This window comes from Ictalurus furcatus, chromosome 29, assembly GCF_023375685.1.
Source record: "Ictalurus furcatus strain D&B chromosome 29, Billie_1.0, whole genome shotgun sequence".
Lineage (NCBI taxonomy): Eukaryota > Metazoa > Chordata > Actinopteri > Siluriformes > Ictaluridae > Ictalurus > Ictalurus furcatus.
Window position 1 is genome coordinate 4,348,867 of NC_071283.1, and position 25,436 is coordinate 4,374,302.

At 40.4% G+C, this 25,436-nt stretch overlaps 1 protein-coding gene across 1 annotated transcript in view; it reads left to right on the forward strand.

Moving 5' to 3' along the window:
• limch1a (LIM and calponin homology domains 1a) overlaps positions 1–25,436 on the forward strand; it is a 70,933-nt gene that overhangs the window by 39,531 nt on the left and 5,966 nt on the right. Inside the window, exons 13-30 of the mRNA XM_053618784.1 lie at positions 938–1,219; positions 3,841–4,224; positions 5,165–5,503; positions 8,554–8,790; positions 10,974–11,012; positions 11,439–11,571; positions 11,845–11,999; positions 12,388–13,627; positions 14,076–14,361; positions 14,597–14,715; positions 15,955–16,051; positions 19,629–19,654; positions 19,829–19,942; positions 21,209–21,301; positions 21,414–21,601; positions 22,735–22,835; positions 24,410–24,515; positions 24,901–24,978. Coding sequence (XP_053474759.1) covers positions 938–1,219; positions 3,841–4,224; positions 5,165–5,503; positions 8,554–8,790; positions 10,974–11,012; positions 11,439–11,571; positions 11,845–11,999; positions 12,388–13,627; positions 14,076–14,361; positions 14,597–14,715; positions 15,955–16,051; positions 19,629–19,654; positions 19,829–19,942; positions 21,209–21,301; positions 21,414–21,601; positions 22,735–22,835; positions 24,410–24,515; positions 24,901–24,978 — 4,017 coding nt within the window. The remainder of the gene's footprint in view (positions 1–937; positions 1,220–3,840; positions 4,225–5,164; positions 5,504–8,553; positions 8,791–10,973; positions 11,013–11,438; positions 11,572–11,844; positions 12,000–12,387; positions 13,628–14,075; positions 14,362–14,596; positions 14,716–15,954; positions 16,052–19,628; positions 19,655–19,828; positions 19,943–21,208; positions 21,302–21,413; positions 21,602–22,734; positions 22,836–24,409; positions 24,516–24,900; positions 24,979–25,436) is intronic.

Here is a 25,436-nt window from a genome sequence, read left to right on the forward strand (position 1 = left end):
TAACTTGTCAGTCAGTAAAAAAAAACCCCAAGTGGGCGGGAATGTGCTTTCTATGGACAGTGGGGAAAAAAAAAGTGAATGGAGCAGCTGCTTATTTTTAAAGGGTTTTTTTCCCCCGTCATTTCTTGCACATGTAAATAAATAAATAAATAAATAAATAAAACATTAGCTATCTCGTCCACCGACGTACGCTAGGATTTTCTTGTTAGCAGTTTTTAGATATTACCTTCACAGAAAAAGATCTTCACAGAAAGATTAGGCTTGTTTTTGGGAACTGGTTGTTGTTGTTGTTGTTGTTGTGAATGTTACGTCTATAAGTGGATTTTGAGCGTTTTTTTTATTGTGTAGATGTTGCATATAGAGTATAATGGCGTTCGAGTGTCCTGTGATGAACTGAGAGATGGCTATAGGAAACTAAACTGTCAGGCAAAGTGTGTAGCTCCACAGGAAGTGCCTGAACAGAGATAAAACTCTGTGTGTGGGTGGATGAGAGGGAGGGAGGGAGGGAGGGAGGGAGGGAGAGGTGCGTTCGATGAGGACTTATTTATGATGCATGCCTCTGCTTCCTATAAGATACAATGGACTAAATTTATGTGAGAAAGATTTCGTGTGTGTTTAACTATCTACTATAAGACATATACGTCTATAAGTTTGTTTCTTTTATTCTGTTCTCTTGTGACCTAAAATAGTTTTCTTTCAACATTTAACTGTTTTCATTTGCCATATTTTCTCTACCTTCTTACCTCTAATTCATTTTTCATGTTTTCTCTTACTTGCCTCTCCATATGTGTGTGTGGACCTGTGTTTCTTTGTGCCTGTGTGCATGTGATGTGTATAATGTGTCTGTGTGTGGGGGTGTGTTTGCTTGTGTCTCTTCGTGTACCGTGTGTGTGTGTGTGTGTGTGTGTGTGTGTGTGTGTGTGTGTGTGTGGTGCAGTGACTCGCCCCCTCTGTGTCAGTCCTGCCTCGCTGCCTCGTCAGTGAAGGTTGCCCACAGCGACCCGGCTCGTTGCCAGGGGCGTTCCCGCGGTGACCGCAAGCACGTTGTGACGTTCGGGGGCGTGACTAAGATGGAGAGCTTTTCCTGGGAAGAGGAAAGACAGGAAGAAGAGTGGAGGAAAGAGGGTGGGAAGGATGAGTCAGAGATGCTGCGACGCCTCTTCTCCTCAGCAACTGTTGCCATGCCCACCGCTGGGATGAGCTCAGGGCGAGAGAGAGCGTAGGATACGCACGCATGCTCGTAGACACACTCGTGCATATAGACAGAGTTTTCAGACAAACCAGACACACACTATGGCACACACAACATACTTTGCTTGCTGAATGGCTTTCATTGCACACACACACTCACACACACACACACACACACACACACACACACACATCTCACTGCTTGCTTAATGCTTTGGAATTGATGATTGATTTAGGTTTAGTGCTTGTGCAGGCATGGGGCTGGTTTGTAGTTTCTTTAGTTTTCATTGTTCAGTACTGTACTGTTCATCTGCTTTGTGTGGGAAACATCTAAAAGTACAAAACGCAGCGCTTTCCCAAACTTTACCAAACATGTTGAAGTGGCACATTACTTCTAGAGTCATTGTGGTGTTCAGAGTAAGATGAATCGGAAAATATCTGATTAGTCTAGTGTAGGGGTTGACAACCTGCGTTAGTCCTGTCGCGATAACTGCTTTTGTCAGACGATATATCGTCCCAGAAATAATTGCGATAATCGATTTGTCATTTTAAGACCGTTTTATGGCACTGATGATAATAATGATAATATAATGGCATAATAATGCAAGTACACCCTTTCAAAGCGCAATGAACTTTTAATTCTTAAGAATTTTCAGACATAGGAATTGAAATGTCAAAAAAAAAAAAATGAAATAACGTAAATAAATAAATAAAACGCCCAATCAAAACAATGAATAAACTGTACTGTAATCCAGTATTGTGAATTCTTTACGCTTTAGTTATTCATTGTGCGTGTTTCAGTGCGTCGTTACGGAAAGAGCGTATTCCCGACGTGACTTATCGTTCTACCGAGCGCCTAAATGAAACTCAAGCTCACGTGTGCGTTCGTGTCATTTAGTGCAGTTGTGATATTGTGTGTATGTTGTGTATGTGTCTGATTAATGCGTACAGGATGCGTTTGGGTGAGTTAATTACCCCGCGAGTAAAGCGCTACAGTTTACCCGTGTGCGTTCGTTCGATCCGGATTATACGGAACGCTAGAACTGTTCTTTCTAGATTGTTCTTCTTCAAAAAAAAAACCTTGCCAGTGCATTGTTAATCCCTGGCGTGACCGTTTTTCAACAGTACGTTTGAATCCAAATCGGTGCTAGTGCAGGCTACACGTCTTAAATTCGAACGCACGCAGTTTTTTTGCATTCGGATGTGCGTTTTTATCTGAAATGCGACGGAATTCGACCGCGCGAGAGCAGACGAGAGGACCGGAGCGGCGCGAACGGCTAAAACGTCGGTGACGTTCGTTCTTATGTAAACAAACACGCGTGTAAGCACAACGGGCGATATCGACGTCAGCAATGACGATCAAGGTTACGTTCCAAATATCGTGCGATAAGTCGATAACGCCGTTATCGTGACGGGCCTGACTTGTGCTCGACTCAGTATTTCAGATCGCCAAACTGAACACTCGAACAAATACTGTAGAGCCAATTAATAAAAGTCTGGAGAAGAAAAAAAAAACGTTCGTAATTCATCAACTCCTGTTTCCTTAAAAAACCAGTACAGCCTGTCTAGCGCATCCGCTGTTGCGGTCTGTCGCATGTATTTACGTCAGTTATTGCACTGAAGACAACTCGTCACATCAGAGACTAGCTACAGCGCCAGAAAGTCGGAAAGATTAGCGTTTTCTCAGGCTTTCAAAGATTTATTTAAAATTTCATTTACCTTCTTTGGTCTGATTAGTGAACTGACGACGTGGCTTGTTTTACATGTAACTGAGAATGTTCAATGACGATTGGACAGAAAGGTTTATGTTTCGCATGATAAACTAAACATTAGGTTTCTCCCACGTTTATTGGCCATAAAACGATTTTTTTTCCTTTAGGTTTTTATCATATTTTATTTTTAAACAGAGTGAGCAATTTAGTTTTTAACATAGCCGTTAGATACTAAATCAGGGTCGTGTTTTTTGTGTGATTAATTTGCTATTTTACGTTCTCAAATTGAACAATTATGTCCACGCTTTAATTCATTTCTGCACTCCTCTAAAGAAAACATGAGGACAAGCTGACCAAGCGGTCGGCTACGATTACAGGCTTCGCTGCCATTAATGCGCCATATAAAATGGAGTCCTCAAGAGAAATATCGTCTGAAATCAAGATCCTGTCTCCTTGAAGCTCCTTGAAGCACGATGGGGTGTCGAAGTTCATTTTGAACTCTCTGAACCGAGAAACCGTCCGTCCTTAAAATTTCCTGACCCTGGAGACTCCTTCCGTTAACGTTAAATAAACCTACAGAAAACCTTTATCTTTTGTTAAAGATCGTGCCGTGGATTTGTGTTTATTTCTATTGCTCGAAAGATGCACGCGACATGAATTTTCTGTTCCTCTCTTAGCCCGTAAAACGTGTGAAGATGTTTTCCTGTGATAATCGCATACACTATAGATGCAGCGCTTGGAGATTAGTTTGAAATATGCCGGAGGATTAAGATTGATCGTACTATAGTTTTGACTGCAATCTCAATAAAATGATGCCATGCACTTTGCATGTATTTGTCTTGAGGGAGTAAAAACACGCTTCTGTGTGTCTCTGTACTCATCCTTTCTCTCCATTTTCCCCTCTATATTCGCCGTTATCATAAACATATCCGCTCAGTGGAGGCTCGAGCACCCCGACCTCACCCCTCAAGTCCGCGCAACCCTTTATTTCTGACCCCAAACACTCTTTGACCCTTGCGGAGCGTGAGGATCTTGAGCTGAGGCTGGCTGAGAAAGTGAGGGATGAGAAGGAGTATGAGGAAGAGGAGGAGGAGGAAGAGAAAGAAAGACAGCCTGATGTAAAGAAGGATGACATGATGGCTCGAAGAACTGGACAGTTTCAGAAAGCAAGTGGAAAAGTGTATTACCAGTTCCTCCCGTTGCCTGGCTCTAAGAAAGAAACATGTCCAGCGGATTCGGTTCAGAAAGACAGCAAGAGTGCATCCAGAGATCCACTTTTGGATAGAAACATAAAAACGAAGCGATTCAAAATGGGACAAAGGTGGGCTCGCATGGTGTGGGGCGTGCGGCTTAGTAAATTGTCTAACCTTAGGTTAACAAATTGCTATAAACATTTGGTTTGGTTTTACAACAACTTCTGTCACGCCGTGCATGTTTGTTAACATTCATTTCTTTTTTAAACAACGTATTGATGAGTGAGCTGATTAACTAGCTGACTAACTAATGCTAGCTAGCAGGTTACACTGGATTTGTATTAAATTTCATACATTCAACCTTGATTTACTTCTCGCCACCTACAAGCACAAATACAGTATGAATGTTAATCATGTGACAATATTTGGAATTGTCCATTATAATATGTTGTGTAGACGGCAGCATGGTGGCTTAGTGGTTAGCACGTTTGCCTCGCACTGCGAGTCTCATAGGCTCAAACCCTGCCTCCGGACTGTGTGTACAGAGCTTGCATGCTCTACCCGTGCTTCAGGGGCTTCCTCCGGGTACTCCGGTTTCCTCCCCCAGTCCAAAGACTTGTGCTGTAGGCTGATCGGCATTTCCAAATTTTCCGTAGTGTGTGAATGGGTGTGCGATTGTGCCCTACTACGGGTTGGCACCCCGTCCAGGGTGGCCCCTGCCTTGTACCCCGAGTTCCCTGGGATAGTCTCCAGGCTACCCGTGACCCTGTGTAGGATAAACGGTATGGAAAGTGGATGGATGGAATATGTTCTGCAGTTCGTTCATGCATACACTACATACTCATAAATAGCAGCTTCACAGCCTTGTGTTTGAGTGGCTGGTGTCATCTAACACTCGATGGATGTACTAATATACGCTATCTGAAATTCTAGGCCCGAGCTGACACATTTGTGAGTTGACCCAAATCTGATTTGTCTTTGAGTTTTTATCTAACATCATGAGATTTAGATTTTTGAGTTGTGTGCTCTTTGTGTATTTGTGTTTAAGACTAAGCACCCTTTTAACAGAGTTGAACAGGTGAAACCCGAGTCAAACGTACCATCACCTGCTGCTCAAAAGGACACAGAAGTTCTTGGCTCAACTTCGACTCGTGCCGAGGTTCATTGCGGCAGTTTCAATTACCCTGTTAATGATGAGGACTATAATGACAGAAGTCCCCTCCCTAACCCGGAGAAAGATGACATGCTTGCAAGGAGGACAGGATCATACCAAAATCCAAGTGGGAATCAGTTTAACGCCTTTCTGCCTAAACCTGGCGGTGTCGACGGCAAAAAGAAGTCTTTGAGTGGGCAGTACCGGTCAAACGTCAAAACCAGCGGACAAGAAAAGAAAAATACTCAGGAGAGGTTAGGCGCTTGAAGGAGAGGCGTGTGCATGAATGTGCTTTTCATGCAAGTCCTGTGGCCTTATTTTATATGCAAAAATGTATCTATGGATAACAATTGAATTGCAGTACTTTCTGAAACTGAGATTAATATTGCGGTTGAATGTGATGGCTTAGACTGTAGTATCACAGCAAGATCTCATTGGTTGTGATTCTGTTTGGCTAACTTGTGGTGAAATTGCTTGTACCTTGGATTTCTTAAACCCTCTTCACAATGACTCTATACTCTAACTATATTTCCATGGGTTTGCTTTATACGGTAGACGTTGTGGATTTAGTTTGATTGTGGTTGCATGATTTACTGGTGGCTCTATTGCTTTGGCTTGTTTTATGACTTGTGTACAGTATGTAGCACTCTTAACTACTAGTTTTTATTCCAGCTTTTGTGTTTAGTTAGGTATTGCTCTTAATACAGTTGTCTTGCACTTGTTTCTAGTCAAACACGAGGCATTTTCCACTGCACACTAATAAAACTAAAAAGAAACTGAGCAAACAGGAACGGGAAAGTAACTCTGCTTCTACCATCTGTGGTCCCAACCTTTGGACTGCGAATTTAAAAGGTTGTACCACCAGATACCAATGTGATCATGTTGTGGAGCCAATGCAGAGGTGCTTGGCCTTCTGTCCAATCTATTAGTCTGCAACACAAAGGAGAGGGTAAAATAAGGTAAGTGAAGTAAGAGACCCAGGTACGGTACGATGGTCCATTGCCACTGAACTGGATCTAATGCTTCGTTCTTATTGAGATCAGTCAGCAGACTGGCGAGAACCTAAAAGCTAGGAACAAACCTTCAACATCATCCAGCCAGCCCCAGGAACTGTCTCACCTTTTTGATCTTAGACCATAAGTAGGCCTCAAGTTCTGCGTTTTATTTCCCCCTAAGTGACCAGCCATGGGATTCTAATGAAAAGCATTTCCATGCAGCTTTTTGGAGCGAACATGTGCATCACAGTGTCTTGAGTGTCTAGTCTCACTCTGTAAACTTTATTTCTTGACTTGCAAGGATAGACTTGATCTCTAATATGATTATAATTCCGGAGACGGCAGTGAGAAAGTTTCACTTAAGAAGGGGTGAGAACGTAGAGAGGAACAAGCTCAGTGGCAAATTTCAATCCGCCTTCACAACTCTGTGAAGGTGGAGCTCAAAGTAGGGGTGGCGAATGACGACATGCATACAGTGCCATGGATATAAGTCGGATTGAATGAAAGGTTAGAAAATAAAACACCAGCTAAGTATGTATCTGTGTGTCACCTGTTACAGATTACATGCAGTAAAAACAAGGCAAAAATGTTTCGGTTAAACATCAGTTTGGAAGGCTCTCGAGACATTGTTGCTCCTCTGGATGTTAAAAGTGCACAGACTGGAAATTTGGAGGACTGTGGGCGTAGCTTTTTATGTGCTCATTTTTACCACAATTCTTGTGCCAAGTTTTAAAAGACTGTCTCCAGACATGTATTCTCCAGAGGAATAGTGGATTGGGTTGCTGATCTTTTAAACCATCTCTCATATTGGCGTCTTTTTTCCTGGGCATCGTACAGCTGGCTGTGGTGGCCTCTTCTTACAGGGTGCCAAGATGAAAAAACAATGTTGACATGTCGTGTCCCTGAGTTTGTGGTCCTCTTACCATCTGTATGCCGTCAGTCAGAGTGTTGGGTTGGTGGCACTGGACCCACTGCACACTGCAGGTTTGGAGGCTGATGATGAACTGCTCTAGCACCTCGTCTGAGTTCTCATGGTCTATGTCATTCTGCAGGAGTCAAGGATTCTCTGGGTGAAGTACGAGAATACAGACACTGAGTTTGTTACAGGTGAAGGTGAAAGGGTGCCCCCCAACCCTCCCGACCCCCCCACCCTCTTCTAGTGTCTCACAGAAGCATCGCCTACGGTGACTTCAATGTAGGCCAACCCACTCAAACACAGCCCTCCTTAAAGCTAGTTCTCAGGTGGCAAACTACGAACAAAAACATGAGTCAGCCTAATGCCGAGGCAGCGCTCTATCCCGGTATGTCTCAACTTCAACCAAATGTGCCATATTGGCCAGGGTGACAGTGCTCACATATGGAGTTGAGGGCTGTTCAAAATGGCAATGCCAGCAGCTTATGACTCCAGAATTTTAGCAAATGTGTCCGGTTATTAGATTTACAGGCTGAGGACTGTCGCTCCAGCAGTGCCACAAGGGACTGGATGTCTTGGGCAAGAGGACTCTGCTTCTTCTTCACTTTGCATCATTATCATAGCTATTTTGATACCTATATATCACATCTTACAACATGCTACATTGAGCAATGAACAGAACAACCCCACCCCAAGTGCCGTTTCTTCCTGTTGGTGCAAAAGCAGTATCTATGGTTGGTCCTTCAGCATCTATGGTTGGTCCCCACTCCACACCGCTGGTTAGGAGTCTGATGATGAACTGGCCCTGCACCTTCTGAGTTCTCTTGGTCTGGTCATTCTGCAGGAGTCACAGATTCTCTGGGTGAAGTACATGAACAGAGGAAGAGCACAAACAAGATCTACTATCACAATCTGGTGTAGTATTGGCCCCAAGTGCCATTTGTTCCTGTTGGTACAAAAAGACTATAAATTGAGTATTTGGTACAGGACTAGTAACCTGTGGGAAAAAAAAAATTCAGTTTTCTTGTGCGAAAAGTTTTTGTAATATGTGCAGTGGAAAAGGCTTTGGGCTCTTAGGTGCTTGGATTGTATTTTGCCTCAAATGTAAGTGATTTTGGATAATACTATGTAATAAATGCTTTAATTTTAGGCTGCCCTAATCATGGATAAGAGTTTTGTTAACCTCTTGGTAAAGTTTGTTTTCAAGGCATGGCAATGAAGTTTTTAAGTAAACTAGAGCTTACATGTTCTGTTGTGACTAATCTGAGGTCTTTTTCTTTTTTTCTTATGTGCCTGTCCAAATAACCGTCAGCTTCTATGGTTTGTTTGAACTTGAACTACAGTACCGAATGCTGCTTCTTCACAATGTTATTTCCCTTCCTATCTTTTGCTTCAGTAACCATGGCTACAATCTCAGCCCCACCCCTAGATCTGTGACCCCGCCCCCAGCAGATGTTGATGACATGCCCAGAAAATGCCCTCAAATTCCGGATGGGGAGAAAGCAGATACAATGGGCATGATGGGCGGGGAAATTGATGTTGTGGGCGGGGCCCAGGCACAAAGACCTTTACTTTTATCTGACCCTGATGCACGGCACACGTTTTGCCTGGATGATGAAGTTTTCCCTGTGACGTGAGGAGCTCCTTAACCCTCTCAAACACACACACACACACACACACACACACACACACACCTATAAAAAACCTAGATATTTTCCTCCTTGTACATTAACTGTCTGAACCCAAGCAGCCAACAATCCAATAACAACCAGTTTTATCACATTTAAATCCTATAGGGTCTGAATAGAAGTCTGAGTCCAGTACCATGAACTGTTTTTATTTCATTATCAAAAATGTATACATAAATGTACTCCGTTCTATACTATAGTATAGAACACTGAAAACACCATTGCTATGCTATCTGAAATTAGTAGTTCTATTTAGTAGTATTAAAAAAAGTATTTAAAAATGCTATATAGTGGCTCACAGATGTAGTCAAAGTCCCCAAATTCTTTACTTAAGTGAAAGTGCAATTACGCATCTAAAATAAATACTCTGGTAACAGTTGAAATATAGTTTCAAATTATTATGTCACTTTAAAGTATACACAGAAATGTAAGTGTGTTTGCTTTGTTTTGATTTTGCGATGAGATTTAATTGAATTAAAGTGTGGTGTGTACAATTAGAAGGTCAGTTACTGCAGTACTTTGTGTTAAATGTCATCGTTACCACTGCTTTCAATAAATAAGAGCACAATTATTTTTAGACCTATAGTACCAAAAAAAAAAAAAAAATGTTATTCTTATGCAATTTAAATACAATTTGTAATTATTATATTACTTTTGGATAAGTCATGAAATCAAAATAGTTATTTGTAGTGGAATCAGACTTCTGGACTGTGCACTCTGCTAAACTAAAGCAGGTACTCATTTGCATGTTATGTGACATCATTCTCAAAGGATTACCGATATCAGTCTTGTTTCCTGCAGATCGTAAATCATGTGTGCTTGAATTGACGTAGGAGAATCAAAGTACTTCTCATAGAAGTGATCTAGAAAAGCATTTGGATTTTCAGCTTGTGTTATACGATGGAATTACAGCCGCAATTCCAAAAAAGTGGGGACGGTGTGTAAAATGCGAATAAAAACAGAATGCAATAATTTGCAAATTTCATAAACCCATATGTTATTCGCAGTAGAACGTAGAAAACATATCAAATGTTTGAACTGAGGAAATGTAACATTTTAAGAAAACAATAAGGTCATTTTGAATTTGATGGCAGCAACACGTCACAGAAAAGTTGGGACGGGGGCAACCAAAGGCTGGAAAAGTAAGTGTTAGTAAAAAGAAACAGCTGGAGGGTAATTGGGAACAGGTCAGTAACATGACTGGGTATAAAAAGAGTATCTTAGAGAGACAGAGTCTTTCAGAAGTAAGAGGTTCACCAATCTGCGAAAAACTGCGTGTATAATTTGTGGAACAATTTCAGAATGATGTTCCCAAACGTAAAATTGCGAAGACTATGAATATCTCATCACCTACAGTACATAATATCATCGAAAGATTCAGAGAATCTGGAGAAATCTCTGTGCGCAAGGGACAAGGGTGAAAATCAATATTGCATGCCCATGATCTTCGGGTCCTCAGGAGCCACTGCATTAAAAACAGGCCTGATTCTGTAATGGAAATCACTGCATGGGATCAGAAACACCTCCAGAACTCATTGTCTGTGAACAGTTTGCCGTGCCATCCACAAACGCTGGTTAAAGCTCTATCATGCAAAGAAGAAGCCAGATTCCATCCCATCTTTACTTCTGAAAGACACTATCTCTCTAAGATACTCTTTTTATACCCAATCACATTACTGACCTGTAGCCAATTAACCTAATTAGTTGCAAAATGTCCCTCCAGTTGTTTCTTTTTACTAACACTTATTTTTCCTTTTTTTTTTTTTTGTTGCCCCGTCCCAACTTTTTTGAGACGTGTTATGGCCATCAAATTCAAAATGACCTTATTTTTTTCCTTAAAACGGTACATTTCCTCAGTTTAAACACGTGATATGTTTTCTATGTTCTATTGCGAATAACATATGGGTTCATGCGATGTGCAAATCATCGCATTCTGTTTTCATTTACATTTTACACCGCGTCCCAACTTTTTGGAATTGGGGTTATATTACCACTGTTGATCTCATTAGGGGTCCGAGCACTGCAATTGCTGGAACCCTTTTATTATTATTATTATTATTATTATTATTATTATTATTATTATTATTGAAAGCTCACCATCTTCTTCCTTTAATTTTTAATGTTTTAGATTCAGTCACAAGGCTTCTAGTGTTTCTGATGAAACCGAGTAAGTGCCTGTTTGTTTGTTTTTTGTTATCCGTTTTTACTGTTGATCTTTTCCTTCTCTGTGACCTGCTGAAGAATAGCAGTTTTTGCATGTAACTACTGTAACTTCTTTCACTCATGCATCCAAAAAGAGACGTTCCGATCTAATCTCTAGTCTAGATAAGTTTACTGTAGTGGAACACACACTAGCATGCACACTAGGTTTTACACACTCTAGCATACACAGTAGTATGATGGTGTTGAGAATGTATTTTAAAGATCCTTTCCTAATTGACTGACGTTGGCCTCGTTTCATTACTTCATTTCCCTTTTCTCTCTGCATCCTGCACTGGGTTTTAACCTTTAAACCTCGGCTCAAGGTCCACGGCCTTGGACTTGTGTGTACGCTGTTAACAGATGTTTGTTCCACTTCTTTTGTTGTTTACAGGAGCATCAGTTTGACTGACATGCGTGACGAAGAGGAGGATGTGGACTCGCTGTCACCACACAGACAAACACGACATGAGAGGCTGCACAACCAGTACAACAAACTCAAAGAGGAGGAGGACCAGTGGCAGGATGTGAGTCACATCTGAATGAATGCTCCGTGTAACAGTATGAAGGAAAATAAAAAGTCCATATGATGCAGACATATCTGTTCACACATTTGCGTGTGGACAAAACTTCATACATTATCTCCTTGTTTTATATAAGTAACATGACACAGACATGCTGTTATAAGAAAATAATCAGAGATGGATTAGTGTGATGCAATCTATCCATGTTATCCAGAAAGCACAACGCCCTCCATCCTGAAGGCTTATCCGTCTGTTTGTGTGTCTGCATGCATACAGGACTTGGCGCGGTGGAAGAATCGAAGGCGCAGTGCATCTCAGGACCTGATCAGGAAAGAGGAGGAGAGGAAGATGATTGAGAAACTGATGACGTCGGAGGGACGTTCTCATCGCAAGAAGAGCATCAAAACTTACAAAGAGATTGTGGAGGAGAAGTGAGGAACCGTCACTATAATCCTCTCTCTCTCTTTTTTTCTGTGTTTCTGTCTGTTTTTTTCTCTGCATGATGTCTTACCCTCAATCTTTCCTACTTATTCATACTTATTTTAAAAATATGTATAAAATAAGATTTTTGGGACTGCAGCATTTCCCTATAAAGAACATGGGGGGGACGACTAAAAGTGGGCCTGCTGTGTGCTGTGAGTCCTGATTGACCTTCAAAAGCATGATATTGCAAGATATTTCATCATGTTTTCATGTCCTTGGATTCTCGTTCAACCTGCATCGTGTATAAAGCATGAATATCAAAGTCTTGTTATTTATTAAGTGTTATAATTATTTGTGCCTTTTTTTTTTTTATCTCTCTCTCTACACTTGCTCTAGGGAGCGTCGAGAGCAGGAGCTGCACGAGTTATACTGCCAAGCCTCGACTCCCGAAGAGAAAGCAGCCATATTACAGCGCTATGCCCTCCGCTTCACCATCAGCGACGCCATATTGGAGAAACTCCAGCTTCCAAAACTCCCATCTGTCGCAACACTCCAATCGGCATACGCACTGAACGAAGAAGCCGAACGTCCAGAGTCTCAGACATTCACTGAAATAGAAACAGATTCTAGCGACCAGTACTTTAAACAAATCACACACCCTATTATGCACAGCCACCTCAACACTCCAGATTTGACACCTATCCAATACTCTAGAACTCCAGAAGTCCCACTTTATTCAGATATCCCCCTCTCAGTAGTCCGAGACTCCAAAACGGCAGAAGTCCAACTTTCTCCAGTCCGAGACTCCAAATCGGCAGAAGTCCAACTTTCTCCAGTCCGAGACTCCAAATCGCCGGCAGTCCAACTTTCTCCACTCCGAGACTCCAAATCGGCAGAAGTCCAACATTCTCCAGTCCGAGACGCCAAATCGCCGGCAGTCCAACTTTCTCCAGTCCGAGACTCCAAATCGCCAGCAGTCCAACTTTCTCCAGTCCGAGACTCCAACTCGCCGGAAGTCCAACTTTCTCCAGTCCGAGACTCCAAATTGCCAGAAGTCCAACTTTCTCCAGTCCGAGACTCCAAATTGCCAGAAGTCCAACTTTCTCCAGTCAGAGATTCCAAATCGCCAGAAGTCCAACTTTCTCCAGTCCGAGACTCCAAATTGCCAGAAGTCCAACTTTCTCCAGTCCGAGACTCCAAATTGCCAGAAGTCCAACTTTCTCCAGTCCGAGACTCCAAATTGCCAGAAGTCCAACTCTCTCCAGTCAGAGATTCCAAATCATCAGAAGTCCAACTTTCTCCAGTCCGAGACTCCAAATCATCAGAAGTCCAACTTTCTCCAGTCCGAGACTCCAAATCGCCAGAAGTCCAACTTTCTCCAGTCCGAGATTCCAAATCATCAGAAGTCCAACTTTCTCCAGTCCGAGACTCCAAAACTCCAGACGTCTCCCTCTCACCTTCCCTTGATTTCAAAACCTTAGAAGCCCCTCTTTCTCAGATCAGAACAACCAAAACACCTGAATTCCCTCTCTCGCCTGTTCGGATACCCCCTGTGCCGTCCAGACCTGTGCCATTACTCACACCAAAACCATACAGCCAGCCCAAATTTAATCAGCCTTCTTATAAGCAAGTTAAGGTAAAACATATTCTTTTTTTTCTTTTTTTTTTAAATATAAACAGTAGGGTTCAAAAGCACTGGGGCTGTGATGCAGTTACTATCCAAATTTTTTACGGTATTTAAGCCTGAAGTGGGCGTAGCCTAAACAGAACATTTGCGTTATTGTTTTTAAAATATGAACTCCTCCACAAAACACTGAGAAAAACTGAAAATGCCAGCAGTCTGTGAAGTCTGGTTCTGACAGTTAGTTAGTATTTTTGTTTGTATATGCCTGCGATATATTCTAAATAATTTAGTCAGTTTTATTTCCCAGAATATAAATAAACTAATTTAAACCCTGAACAGGCAGTTACTAGGGATGCCATAAATGCTTGTCGGTAAGCTTTCGGACCTTATTGTATATTCGTTTATAGGTTATTCCTTCACTTATTGTGTTTTTATGTTCGCTTTGTTTTATTTTGGCCAGAATGATGGACTGGTGCGTGTGAATGGTGACTCCATTGTAGAGGACACAAGAGAGAGCCCAGTGAGACCCGTTTCCTTCACCCCAACACCACCGAAACCAAGTCCGTGTCCTCAGCGTTCGTCAGAAATCTCAGCAGGAAGTGAAACCACAGCTCAGGAGTGCACTCGGACCATACCCATTCAAAAAAGCGAACATGTTAAAGAAGAGAATGACAGTCACAGCAGTCCAGTTACAAAGAGTACAGAGGACAAGACTTCCAAAACTCTCACAGATTCTGAACTAACAGGTTGGAGACGTTTCTGCTCTTTGGCTAAGTTTGTGTTGTTTCATTTCATCTGTGTACGCTCTAATCGTCATCACAGTGTGTCCAAAGTGTATGAATGGCTGAGTGAGTGTGTATGTGAGTGTGCCCTGCGATGGATTGGCACCCTGTCCAGGGTGTACCGTGCCTTGTTCCCAATGCTCCCTGGGATCGGCTCCAGGTTCCAGTGGCTCAGTGTGTCGTTTCTTGCTTGTCATAGGAAAGCAGACCGTCCCTGCTCCAGCAGTGAAGCTCAACTGTGTGGTGAAGACGACCATCGTGACGGAGCTTAGAGAAACACACTCGCTCCCCACAACAGACGCTCCTATTGCTGACCAGGTATAGCTGATACTTTTCATTTGGACTAATGCAAAAAATCCTCTTTAGCAGGGGGTGTGTCTAAGTTAGCTCCCTAATTTTGGTGGCCTTTAAACTGTCAGACTAATTCATTTATTAAACATATTATTAAAAGTGCATGTATTGTAAAGACACTAGAATACCCGGGCTTTAAAGCAGAACATAGGATATTTAGGCGGATGGATTACAAAATGTAGTGGAAAGGAAAAAGTATGAGCAATAACATCTACCGTAGACTTAACCTTTACCTTTGTAACATTTCATATGAATAGAGGTGTGGAAATTATGTATAGTCCCCGCCGAAACTATCGGAACTGCAAGGCCAGTTCTTTTTTTTTTTTTTTTTAGACCGAAGACATTTGGGTTTGAGATCAAAAGATGAATATGAGAAAAGAGTTTAGAATTTCAGCTTTTATTTCCTGGTAGTTATTGGTTTTGTAGACGTGTTAAACGACATAGCACATTTTGTATCAGACCACCCAATTTGTAGGCGAGCAAAAATATTAGAACATTTGCCTGACCGGTCTTTCTTGTAACCCAGGTGTGTCCTGTTAGAGTGATTGTTTGAACAATAAATAGCTCTGAATGTCTACTCTTGGTTTTAGCCTTCAGTTTCACCTGTGAAGACTGCGTTTGTTGTTAAAAAGGATAAACCAACATGAAGATCAGAGAGCTGTCTATGGGAGAAAAGCAAGCCGTTTTGAAGCTGAGAAAAGCGGGAAAATCAATCAGAGGCACTGCACAAACATTGGGTATAGCCAATACAACAATTTGGAATGTGCTGAGAAAGAAAGAAACCACTGGTGTACTGAGCAACAGACACCGAATTGGTCGGCCAAGGAAAACAACAGCATCTGATGACAGAAACATTGTGAGAGCTGTGGTACAAGAGGAATAAAACACTGCAGGATATGTGTTCTAGGAAAACTGGAAAAATTGCGGGGGGGGGGGGGGGGGGGATTATTGTGTTGAGTTAAAGTAGGAAGAACCAATTATAACTGGTAGGATTTCCAGCAATTTTGGTTTTATGGGTAAGAATAAAAATGATCATCAGACGTACTGGGTATTTTAAAATACATTTTACAATTGTATTGCTATAAAAGAAATAAATATGGTACATAACATTAGGATTAATAAACTGAGATTAGATATTATTCTGAATGTGTGTTAATGTGAATGCTTCTGAACCGTGAAATGATGTCACGTTTCCCCGATGTTTAGATGAGCTGTTCAGACGGATTAGGCCAGAAATCTGATGAGATTTCCTTCACTGAGTCCAGAAACGCTGACGTTACCTCCTACTCACTTACTCTGTCAGGTAACATATTACCCACAGTTCCTTGCTTTGCTAACCATTTAAACTCTCCTCATTATCAACTCTCTTAAAAAATTGGAATTTACTTTGGATTTCCCTTCAAATTTTGAATTATATTCCTCACTCTGTATGCTTTATCCCTGTTTCTACTTTTCTCTCTGTTCATTTTCTGCCTCTGTGTTTATTTTTTAAACCCATCTTTTCCCTCTATGGCTGTTTTTTTAAAAATGTATTTTATTGTGTGTCCTTATATATGTGTGTGCGTCAGATCCCACACACTCCTCCAGTAGCTCTAGGTTACGCTGGGAATTCTTCGCGCCTGCAGGTAAAACTGGTCAGAGTGGAGAAGGAGGGCGCATTCATCCACCTACTTTTCTGTCGCATCTTGTCCTTCGTCAGGGTCCGGTCCTTGTTGATCCGTCCATTCTGAAATGTTTTACACGTTTACACATTGCAACCTGTTGAGGGCATGAAGGGATCTTTTACAACTGATAGGCATTGATATATATATATACACAGTGCTGTGAAAAAGTATTTCCTTTTGTTTCTGGTGTCTTCTGTTTTTGTGTACAGTATATCTCGTATTAATAGTTTTAGATTTTCAAACAAAATGCATAAACCATAAAACAAAGGCAACCTGAGTAAACACACAATACTAAAATATTAGATATATATATTTTTTTTTATTGAAGCAAAAAAAAAAAAAGAGTTATCCAACACCTATCACCCATGTGAAAAACTAATTGCCCCCTTAAACTGAAAATCTGGTTTTGCGACCTTTAGCAGCAATAACTGCAACCAAACGCTTCAAATAACTAGAGATCAGTCTTTCACAGCGCTGTGGTGGTATTTTGGCCCACTCTTCGTTGCGGGACTGCTTTAGTTCAGCCACACTGGAGGGTTTTCGAGCAAGGTCCTGTCACAGCATCTCAATTGGTTCAAGTCAGGACTTTGGCTTGGCCACTCTAAAACTTTAATTTAGCTTTTTTTGAGCCATTCAGAGGTGGATTTACTCCTGGATTTATTCCATTTTTGCCCAGTGTCTTTCTGATAGTGGAGTCATGAGCAGTGACCTTTATTGATGGAACAGAGGCATGTAGGTCCTTTTATGTTTGTGACTTCCTGGATGAGTCGTTGCTGTGCTCTTGGAGGAATTTTGGAAGGTCGGACACTTCTGGGAAGGTTCACTACTGTACCGAGTTTTTCCATTTGTAGATAACGGCTCTCACTGTGGTCCTCTGGAGTCCCAGAGCCTTTGAAATAGCTCTGTAACCCTTCCCAGACTGATATATTTCAATCACCTTCTTCCTCATCCTTTCTGGAATTTCTTTCAATTCTGGCATAGTGTGTTACTGAGTAAGACCTTTTAACCAACTTCATGTTGTTGAAAAAGTTCTATTTAAGTATTGATTTGATTGAACAGGGTTTGCAGTAATCAGGCCTGGTTGTGTCTAGTCCAGCTGAACCCCATTATGAATGCAGTTTCATAGATTTGGGGAATTAGAAGCTATGGGGGCAAATACATTTTCACACAGGCTTTAACTTAACTTTTTTGCTTCAATAAATAACAGTATCATTTTTCACAGCGCTGCATATATACACACAGTACTGTGTAGAAGTCTTAGGCACTCAATTTGTTTGTCCAAGCTTTGTTCTAGATTTTCTCTTTTATTATTTCTGCCTTATCGAGTCAGTACAAAAACATGTTCGATTTCCCAACATTAGTTTTCCAGCACAAAATTAAACGTTACAGAAAAATGTTTACATGGCACTTTTCAGGGTTTTGCTGCAAAAATAAGAAGCAAGTGCGACAGTCAAAGTTCAATTCAATTTCAGTTCAATTTTATTTGTTTAGCACTTTTAACAATGGACATTCTCCCAAAGCAGCTTTACAGATATATATATGAATTCGGGATATAGATTTTAAATGTATGACTTCATCCCTAATGAGCAAGCCAGAGTCAACGGTGACGAGGAAAAACTCTCTGAGGAGGTCCTCCCATGAGGAAGGAACCTTGAGAGGAACCAGACTCAAAAGGGAACCCATCCTCATCTGGGTGACACCAGATAGTGTGGTTATAAATAAATCCCTTCTATAACTGTGTACTACATGATCAAATAGTGCAGTTACATAACCAGGAAATTCATTATCACATTATCACAGAGTTACTCTGTAATCAGACAGCTTGCTTCTAGCTGCATGTGGTCCTAGTATACGTACTTCTGGCTTGTCAGGATTGAGTAAAAAGAAGCATCGAGTGTCTGATGTCCTTTACACATGTCTTTGCTGAAACATATACTGTAGCTGTGTGTCATCAGCAAAACAGTAGAAACTAGCACCATGTTTACGAATAATTTGACCCAGAGGTAGCATATATAAAGAAATGAGAAGTGGGCCTACCTTGAGGGACACCAAACTTTACCTCAGTATGCATAGAGAAGTCATCATTTACATCCATGAACTGATAACGATCAGTCAAAAAAGACCTGAGCCAAGACAGGGCCGTTCCCTCAACTCTGACATTTTCTATTCTATCGAGGAGAATAGTATGATCAGTAGTATTAAAAGCTTCACTAAGTTCAAGCAACACATGCAGGGAGACACAACCCTGATCAGAGACCAGTATAAGGCCACTTTAAAGTCTCCAGAAGAACTGTGGCTGGTTCTGTAAGATGCTCAGTAAAACTTACCAGCTGATTTCCTTATAAAATTGCACACCCAAGACCACTAATATATATTTTTTTAAAGCAAGCCAAATGTTGACTTTGTTTCATTTATTACTGTTTACTGCTCTTTATAGTACTTTTTTTAATATAGAAAGGCATATGCCTAAGACTTTTTGCACAGTACTGTAAATAACCTGCTCCATTTTGTCCTCACTAGGCTTCCGTAGTAAGAACCAGGCAGGAACCATTTTTAACACACCCTAGCAATCTTCCTGTGCTATTTTCCACATTCCCGTATATACTCATTCCCGTTTTAAAATGAGTGACACATTCCAGTTGAATTTGACCATTTTGGCCACAAAACATTTACTTTTAATGTGTCATGTAACGAATTTCACCCGTTTCTGCAAAATAATTAACTGGAAGTAATTATGTAATAAGTAGAATGTGCCCAGAACTTATTAAATCGTGGGCTCAAATTACACAATTTATTATGTGACAACATACTAGAAATCGTAACGAATAAAAAAAAAATAAAAAAAAAAGAACCAACTTTCAGAGGTGTTTTGTATACGTTCTTCCTAATAGTAAGAAGACGTTGACAAGGGTGTGTCAAAAAATGATAGAGAATCATGGAACTACAGTAGTGGAACATACACGATGAGTTCCTGATGATTGCGTTCCTTATAAACTGTACTCTTTTACAGCATCCTCCATGGCGCTTTGTTGGAACAAGTTTTGAAGATGCTCTTTCCATGTTCTTTCATTATTGTCCTGTTCTACACTGTTTTTATGTCTTCATTAGCTTGTCATAGAGCAACAAGCAGCCATGTGTTTGGAATGAGCGTGTTCTCTCTATATATTCCAGCGTGTAAACTACCTCCTCTCTCTTTTCCTCTTTCATTTTCCACAGATGGATTCGACTTCACCAGCGAATGTGTGAGTACCTCCGATCATGCACTCTCACCGTCTTCCTCTCCTTTGCTGTCTTGTTTTTGTTTCCTTTACACCAAGTAGAAGCTGTCCTGTCATTTCCCTTTTCCTCCTCTTTCCCTGTATTTTTTTTTTTTATTATTATTTTTATTTCTCGCTGTGTTTAATTGTGTGCGTCAGATCGAAACCCCAATCTTGAACCTTGCAAAGAGGGTCAATCACTGGACGTGGGACCCTAACGAAGAGCGTAAACGGCAGGAGAGGTGGCAGCAGGAGCAGGAGCGCCTGCTACAGGTACATCGGAAGGTCACAGGTGTGTCACATTGACCTGTGACCTTCCACAGCTAAAAGATGTGGAAGCGCAGCTCTAACTGTACTGGACATCCATAAGATGTAAGAAGAGGCTTGTAATGATTGCGTAGATCGATTGCAGTAGACATTTTGGATTTGGGATTAAGTACCGAGTTGTTTTTTTTTTTTGGTTTTTTTAATTTTTTTTTTTTAAATCTCGAGGTCCAGAGCTGCACTCACTGTCCTTGTAGCCGGTTGTTGTTGTTTTTTTGTTTTGTTTTTCCCCCACTAAGAGCTGGTGGTCTTCTGTTCCCGTCTCATCTCATTTCACCGTTTCTATTCTATCTCTTTTTTTTCTGTCTCTTAAACTCTCAGATATAATTTATCCATTACGCAAAGTATAATATAATCGCATACGGCTGTAGACCTACACAATGACGAGACTCGAAGCCAGATTGCATAATTATTGTTATTATGCAACACAAGATTGCATAAGTCTCTGATGAAGATTCGTTTCCAGGCCTATTTGTGTTCCTAAAACCTGCTAGAAGAGGTTTATATAACAGCAGAATAGCGTATACTCCTAGACACAGCGAACATGTACGAGTAAAGAATGAAAACCTGCTGGGGCTTGCCATTATAGGAAAATAATCAACAACAGGATAGTGTGATGCGAAGCTGATTATTATTCAGCGGCCTGTTGTGTAACGTATTAGAACGAGCGCATTAATATAAACCTGTGATTTCTGACAGTAGTTTTAGCTGTAACATAAAATGATGGGTATATTACATATATTAATGTGCATGTTCTCATACGTTGTTGTTACTATAGTAACAGCTAAGGCTACTAATAAACAGATTGAGGAAAGTTGTTATTTAACAATGACAACATACAGTCGTACAAGCTTTCTGTCAGGAGCCATAGTTATGTTTAATGTAGTGGAACGTCCACAAAACAAGCTTTTTTTTCCCTCTTGAAGTAAAATAAGTCATAAAAATATGCATATCGGAACCTGTCGTGTTCCGAAGAAACCGAAAACCCCAAAATGAACAATTCAGCGGCGCCGTGATGTACAATTTGTCATTCTTAAACAGCGGATTAATTAGGGATTTACGTTTTGGCACAAATCCTTAGAATTGTGAGCGACATCAATGGTGTCTGGAGCTCTAGGTAATAAGTCTAATATTATTTCAGGGTAAAATATCAATCACTCAGTTGCAAGGGAAGTCAATGAGGAGATTTAAAACACCTGTCTGCGCTCCCTGTAGGAGAAGTATGAGCAGGAGCAGCAGAGACTGAAGCAGGAGTGGGAGAAAGCTCAGAGGGAGGTAGAAGAAGAGGAACGGAAACACCACGAAGAGGTACATCTCGTCAACGCTCCATTTCTCAGACACCCCGCTACGATAACGATGTACCGGTGCTGATTTGTTCCACGTTATCATACATAACCGACGAGTGATTGATTCTGAACAGGAGCGACGGATCTTGGAGGAAACGGTGGCCCCGCTGACCCCGCACTCGTCCTCTGGTGTGACGGAAGCTCCGCCCGCTTCCACAACCCCTCACGACACCATTGTGCTGTCATTGGCTGACTGGGAGAGGAAACAGGAAATGCTGGAGAAAGAGGCAAAGATGAACCAGAGAAATGGTTTAGAGCACAGGTGAGAGAGTGAATATCGACAGTACAGTCATTTTACAGCAGGAAACTCATTGTACTTAGTCCAGTGTCAAGTGGGCTGGACCAAAAAAAAAACCAAAAACAAAACATTTATTAGCCCAATAACACGTCAACATCCTGTCTTCTGTGGGTTTGTTTATCTAGAGTGCTATGTACAAGGTACATTCTGAATACCCAATGGATTGAACATGTACAAAACAGATGAATAGACTTCAATTAATTACCAAGAAAACAAATGTTCCAAATTATGGTTTTACCATACAGACCCATGCATAAGTATTCACTCCCCCTTTCTTGAACTGTTCCGCATTTTGTCATGTTACACCCTCTAAATGAAATGGATCTAATTGGGATTACATGTCAATTTTTCAGCCTTCTAATGAAGAATTACATTTCATTAGCACATTTTGGTGGTAGATGTGTTCATGACCCTGAAGGGGTTTTTTTTGTTTGTTTGTTTTTGCTTTATTTTGCCCCCTAGTGGACTAACAGAGTAAATTCAATTCAATTTCAGTCCACAAAACGGGTTTAATTTAGACCACGGATTGTAAATGCATATTTTGGGTCGGATTAGAACCTTTATCGCGCTGGACCTTTCCAGCCGGCTGTATGATTTGTTTTATAGCGTAGAGAAATACAAAGAGGAAAATGATCACGGGTCTCAAATATATCATTTGTTAACACTTTATTTGAAAGACGGTTGAATGTGGACGCTGTAGGAAACCTTTTACCACCCCGAAGTTGATTATCGATGATCATTTTTTATAATCAACTAAAGAACGTGATACCTTGTATCCATTTATAGTTGCGTTTAATTTTATGGAATGTCTACAATAAACAAGTTAGTTCCTGTTATCACTTACGTTCCTGTTATTCTTCCCCAGCCTTCTTTTTCTCTTCTGAAGTTAAGACAAAAAAAAAAAATGCAGCCTGTCATGTTGCAGAGGAACCATAAAGCTCTCCGTCCTGAGGATGCACCTGTGTCGGAAAACGTCTTGCTTTACCTCTGATTGTTACGACGCACTGACGCTGGAGCGTGTCACTAGAAAGGCTTAAACATCAACTAGTGTCTACTTTCCAAATAAAGTATTATCTGTGATTTATGTCCACACACAGATCTGACCAGACAGAAGTGGTGTCACCTCCACAACAGAATGACCAGGGAGCAGAACTTCAAGAAAGTCAGTCAGCTACACCACAGCTGCAGTTCATACAGGGTGGGCGGTCCGAATGAAACGCTGACGTACAGTATGACTAACGCAAAAACTAATCGACTGTCGAATGTTTCAGATGTTCTATGTTTACTTGATTAACAACAGATTTTCTTGACATAGAAACAGGGCTATAAATATACAGCGCCCTCCATTAATATTGGCACCCTTGGTAAATATGAGCAAAGAAGGCTGTGAAAATTTTGTCTTTATTCTTTAAGCTTTTGATCTTTTGTTAAAAAAAAAAAATCACAGAAATACTCTGCTCTCATGAATATCAAACAATTGCAAACACAACACAGGTTCATCTTAAAAAAAAAAAAAAAACTTTGTTAAATGTGTGTGCAACAATTATTGGCACCCCTATGAATTCATATGAGAAAAATATATTTGAGGTATATTCCCATTGATGTTTTAAATTCAGTCACTGGGTGACTAGGAACAGAAAATGGTTCAACCATGACTTCCTGTTTCACAGGGGTAGAAATATGAGGTAACACACAGGCAGAGAATTTTTGTGAATTTTTTGAACAAAAGATCAAAACAATAAAGACAATTTGTCTCATATTTGCCCAGAGTGCCAATATTAGTGGAGGGCATATTAGTGTAGCGTATGTATGTAATTTGTGCCATACTTTATTATATTAATCATGTGGACATTTTCTAATTAAATGTATAAATAAACAAAGAATGCCGTACTAAGAGTGATATTACATGTAAATATTTAACACGTTCGAACACACAGTCATTGGAGTCAAGCTTTGTCTGTGGAGAAATCTCAAAAAGCCTTGTATTAGTTCTAATATTAATATTTAATACCCTGTGTAATGAGCATATTTAAAGAATAGGAAGATTTGGCCCAGCAGGTGGGTTTTTAATGAAAATTAAAAAAAAGGAAATATAGCTAAATAGCAATGACAGACAGTGTCTAAAAAAAATAAAATAAATAAATAAATATTTTTTTCCCCAAAAACCAATAAAATGGAATAATAATAATTTTTGACTGTTATTATTTATCTCTTGTAATGTTGAATAAATTACATCACTCGATTTTACTTTACTCATTTATTTTACTTCTTTGCGCTTTTAGAGATTCGTTATTTATATTTAAATTAATGTTTAACTAATTATTGCTTAATAAAAAAAACCCTGCATACAGTATATTTAAAAAAAAAAAAATGCACATTATCATCAAGTCACTTATTTATTGGATATTATTCCACAAAACCAATAAATAAAAGTATATATTATGTAGAATATAGAATTATTTTTACGCGAGATGAATAAGAGAATGCCGTGCTTTAAGGTCGTCTGTGAAACTCGCGATGGAAAAGTCCTGAGGTGAAACACGGTAACGTTTCTGAGGCAAGATTTTGACTATTTTGGCCAAAAACATAAAGCGTCATAAACGTAAAATGCTCACCTTCTTTGGTTTACACACGGTGTAGCACTGCGGCTGATTCATTCACTGTGGGTCTGTGGAAGGAAAGGATCTTTCATCTTTTTTTAATTTTTGCACAGAAATACACACACACACACACACACACAAATATACTCGGTTAACATGTGTGTCAATACAGATGGTTCTTGGCGCTGCAAATCAGAGAGCAGACAGGAGTGGAAAAAAACCGCCTCCCTGGACCGGAATGTGAGCCCTTCACAGAGTCAGCCTCCGAGGATGAGGAGGTGTGTGTACACGTGTGTGTGACATGCATGTGGGCATGCGTAACGCCTATGGATATGGATCAGCTTGTCTCTGATTCGCACAGCGTCCATTTGTGCTTGAACTTTTATTTTGAAGTTATTCCAAGGCCTTTTAACTGAAAAAAAAAATCCCCCGATTTGTTCAGTTGCTTTTTTTTATTATTATTTATTTTTTTATTCATGTCATAATCTTTAAGACCTTCAGACATATTCGTGATGCTATTAAAAACTTATATGATGTGCTGAAAAATGAAAGCAAGCCAGCAACAAAAAAAAAAAAAAAAAAAAAAATACTGCTTGCTTTCTCATGTGTATGTATGTGTGTACGTTTGTGTATGTGTGTGTGTCTGCGTGTTGATGTGGTCAGGTCTGGGTCGTACGAAAACATTTTAGGGATACACACATCTCCATCATCACAAGACACATCACCCTCATCTTCAGACAGGTAGGACACACACACACACACACACACACACACACACACACACACACACACACACACACACCCCCCCACACCATTGCTTGCACCATCCAGTAAAGTGCATGCGAGGCATTTCCTATCATGTCATTAGGCAATGCTTGTTCTTGCATGCAGTTATGGATATGTATATGCACTTCTTTTTTGTTTTTGTCATGCTCTTATATATGTGGTATAATTCATGACCGGTCGACTCCACCAGCAAAACTGCTTTTATTTCATCACTTAACAGAAATTTCACGTCACTCTCAAGACTTCAAATGCCCAAGCTTGATAAACCTTAGCAGCCTGAACCCTACAAGAATGTGTGCAGGAGTAACATGATCGTATTGGATTGCAATTTTTTATTTTATTTCGGAAACTAATCGTAACGTTGAAACTAAACTACTAGAGCGTGTGGATTTGTCGACAGTTGTAGAAGGTTA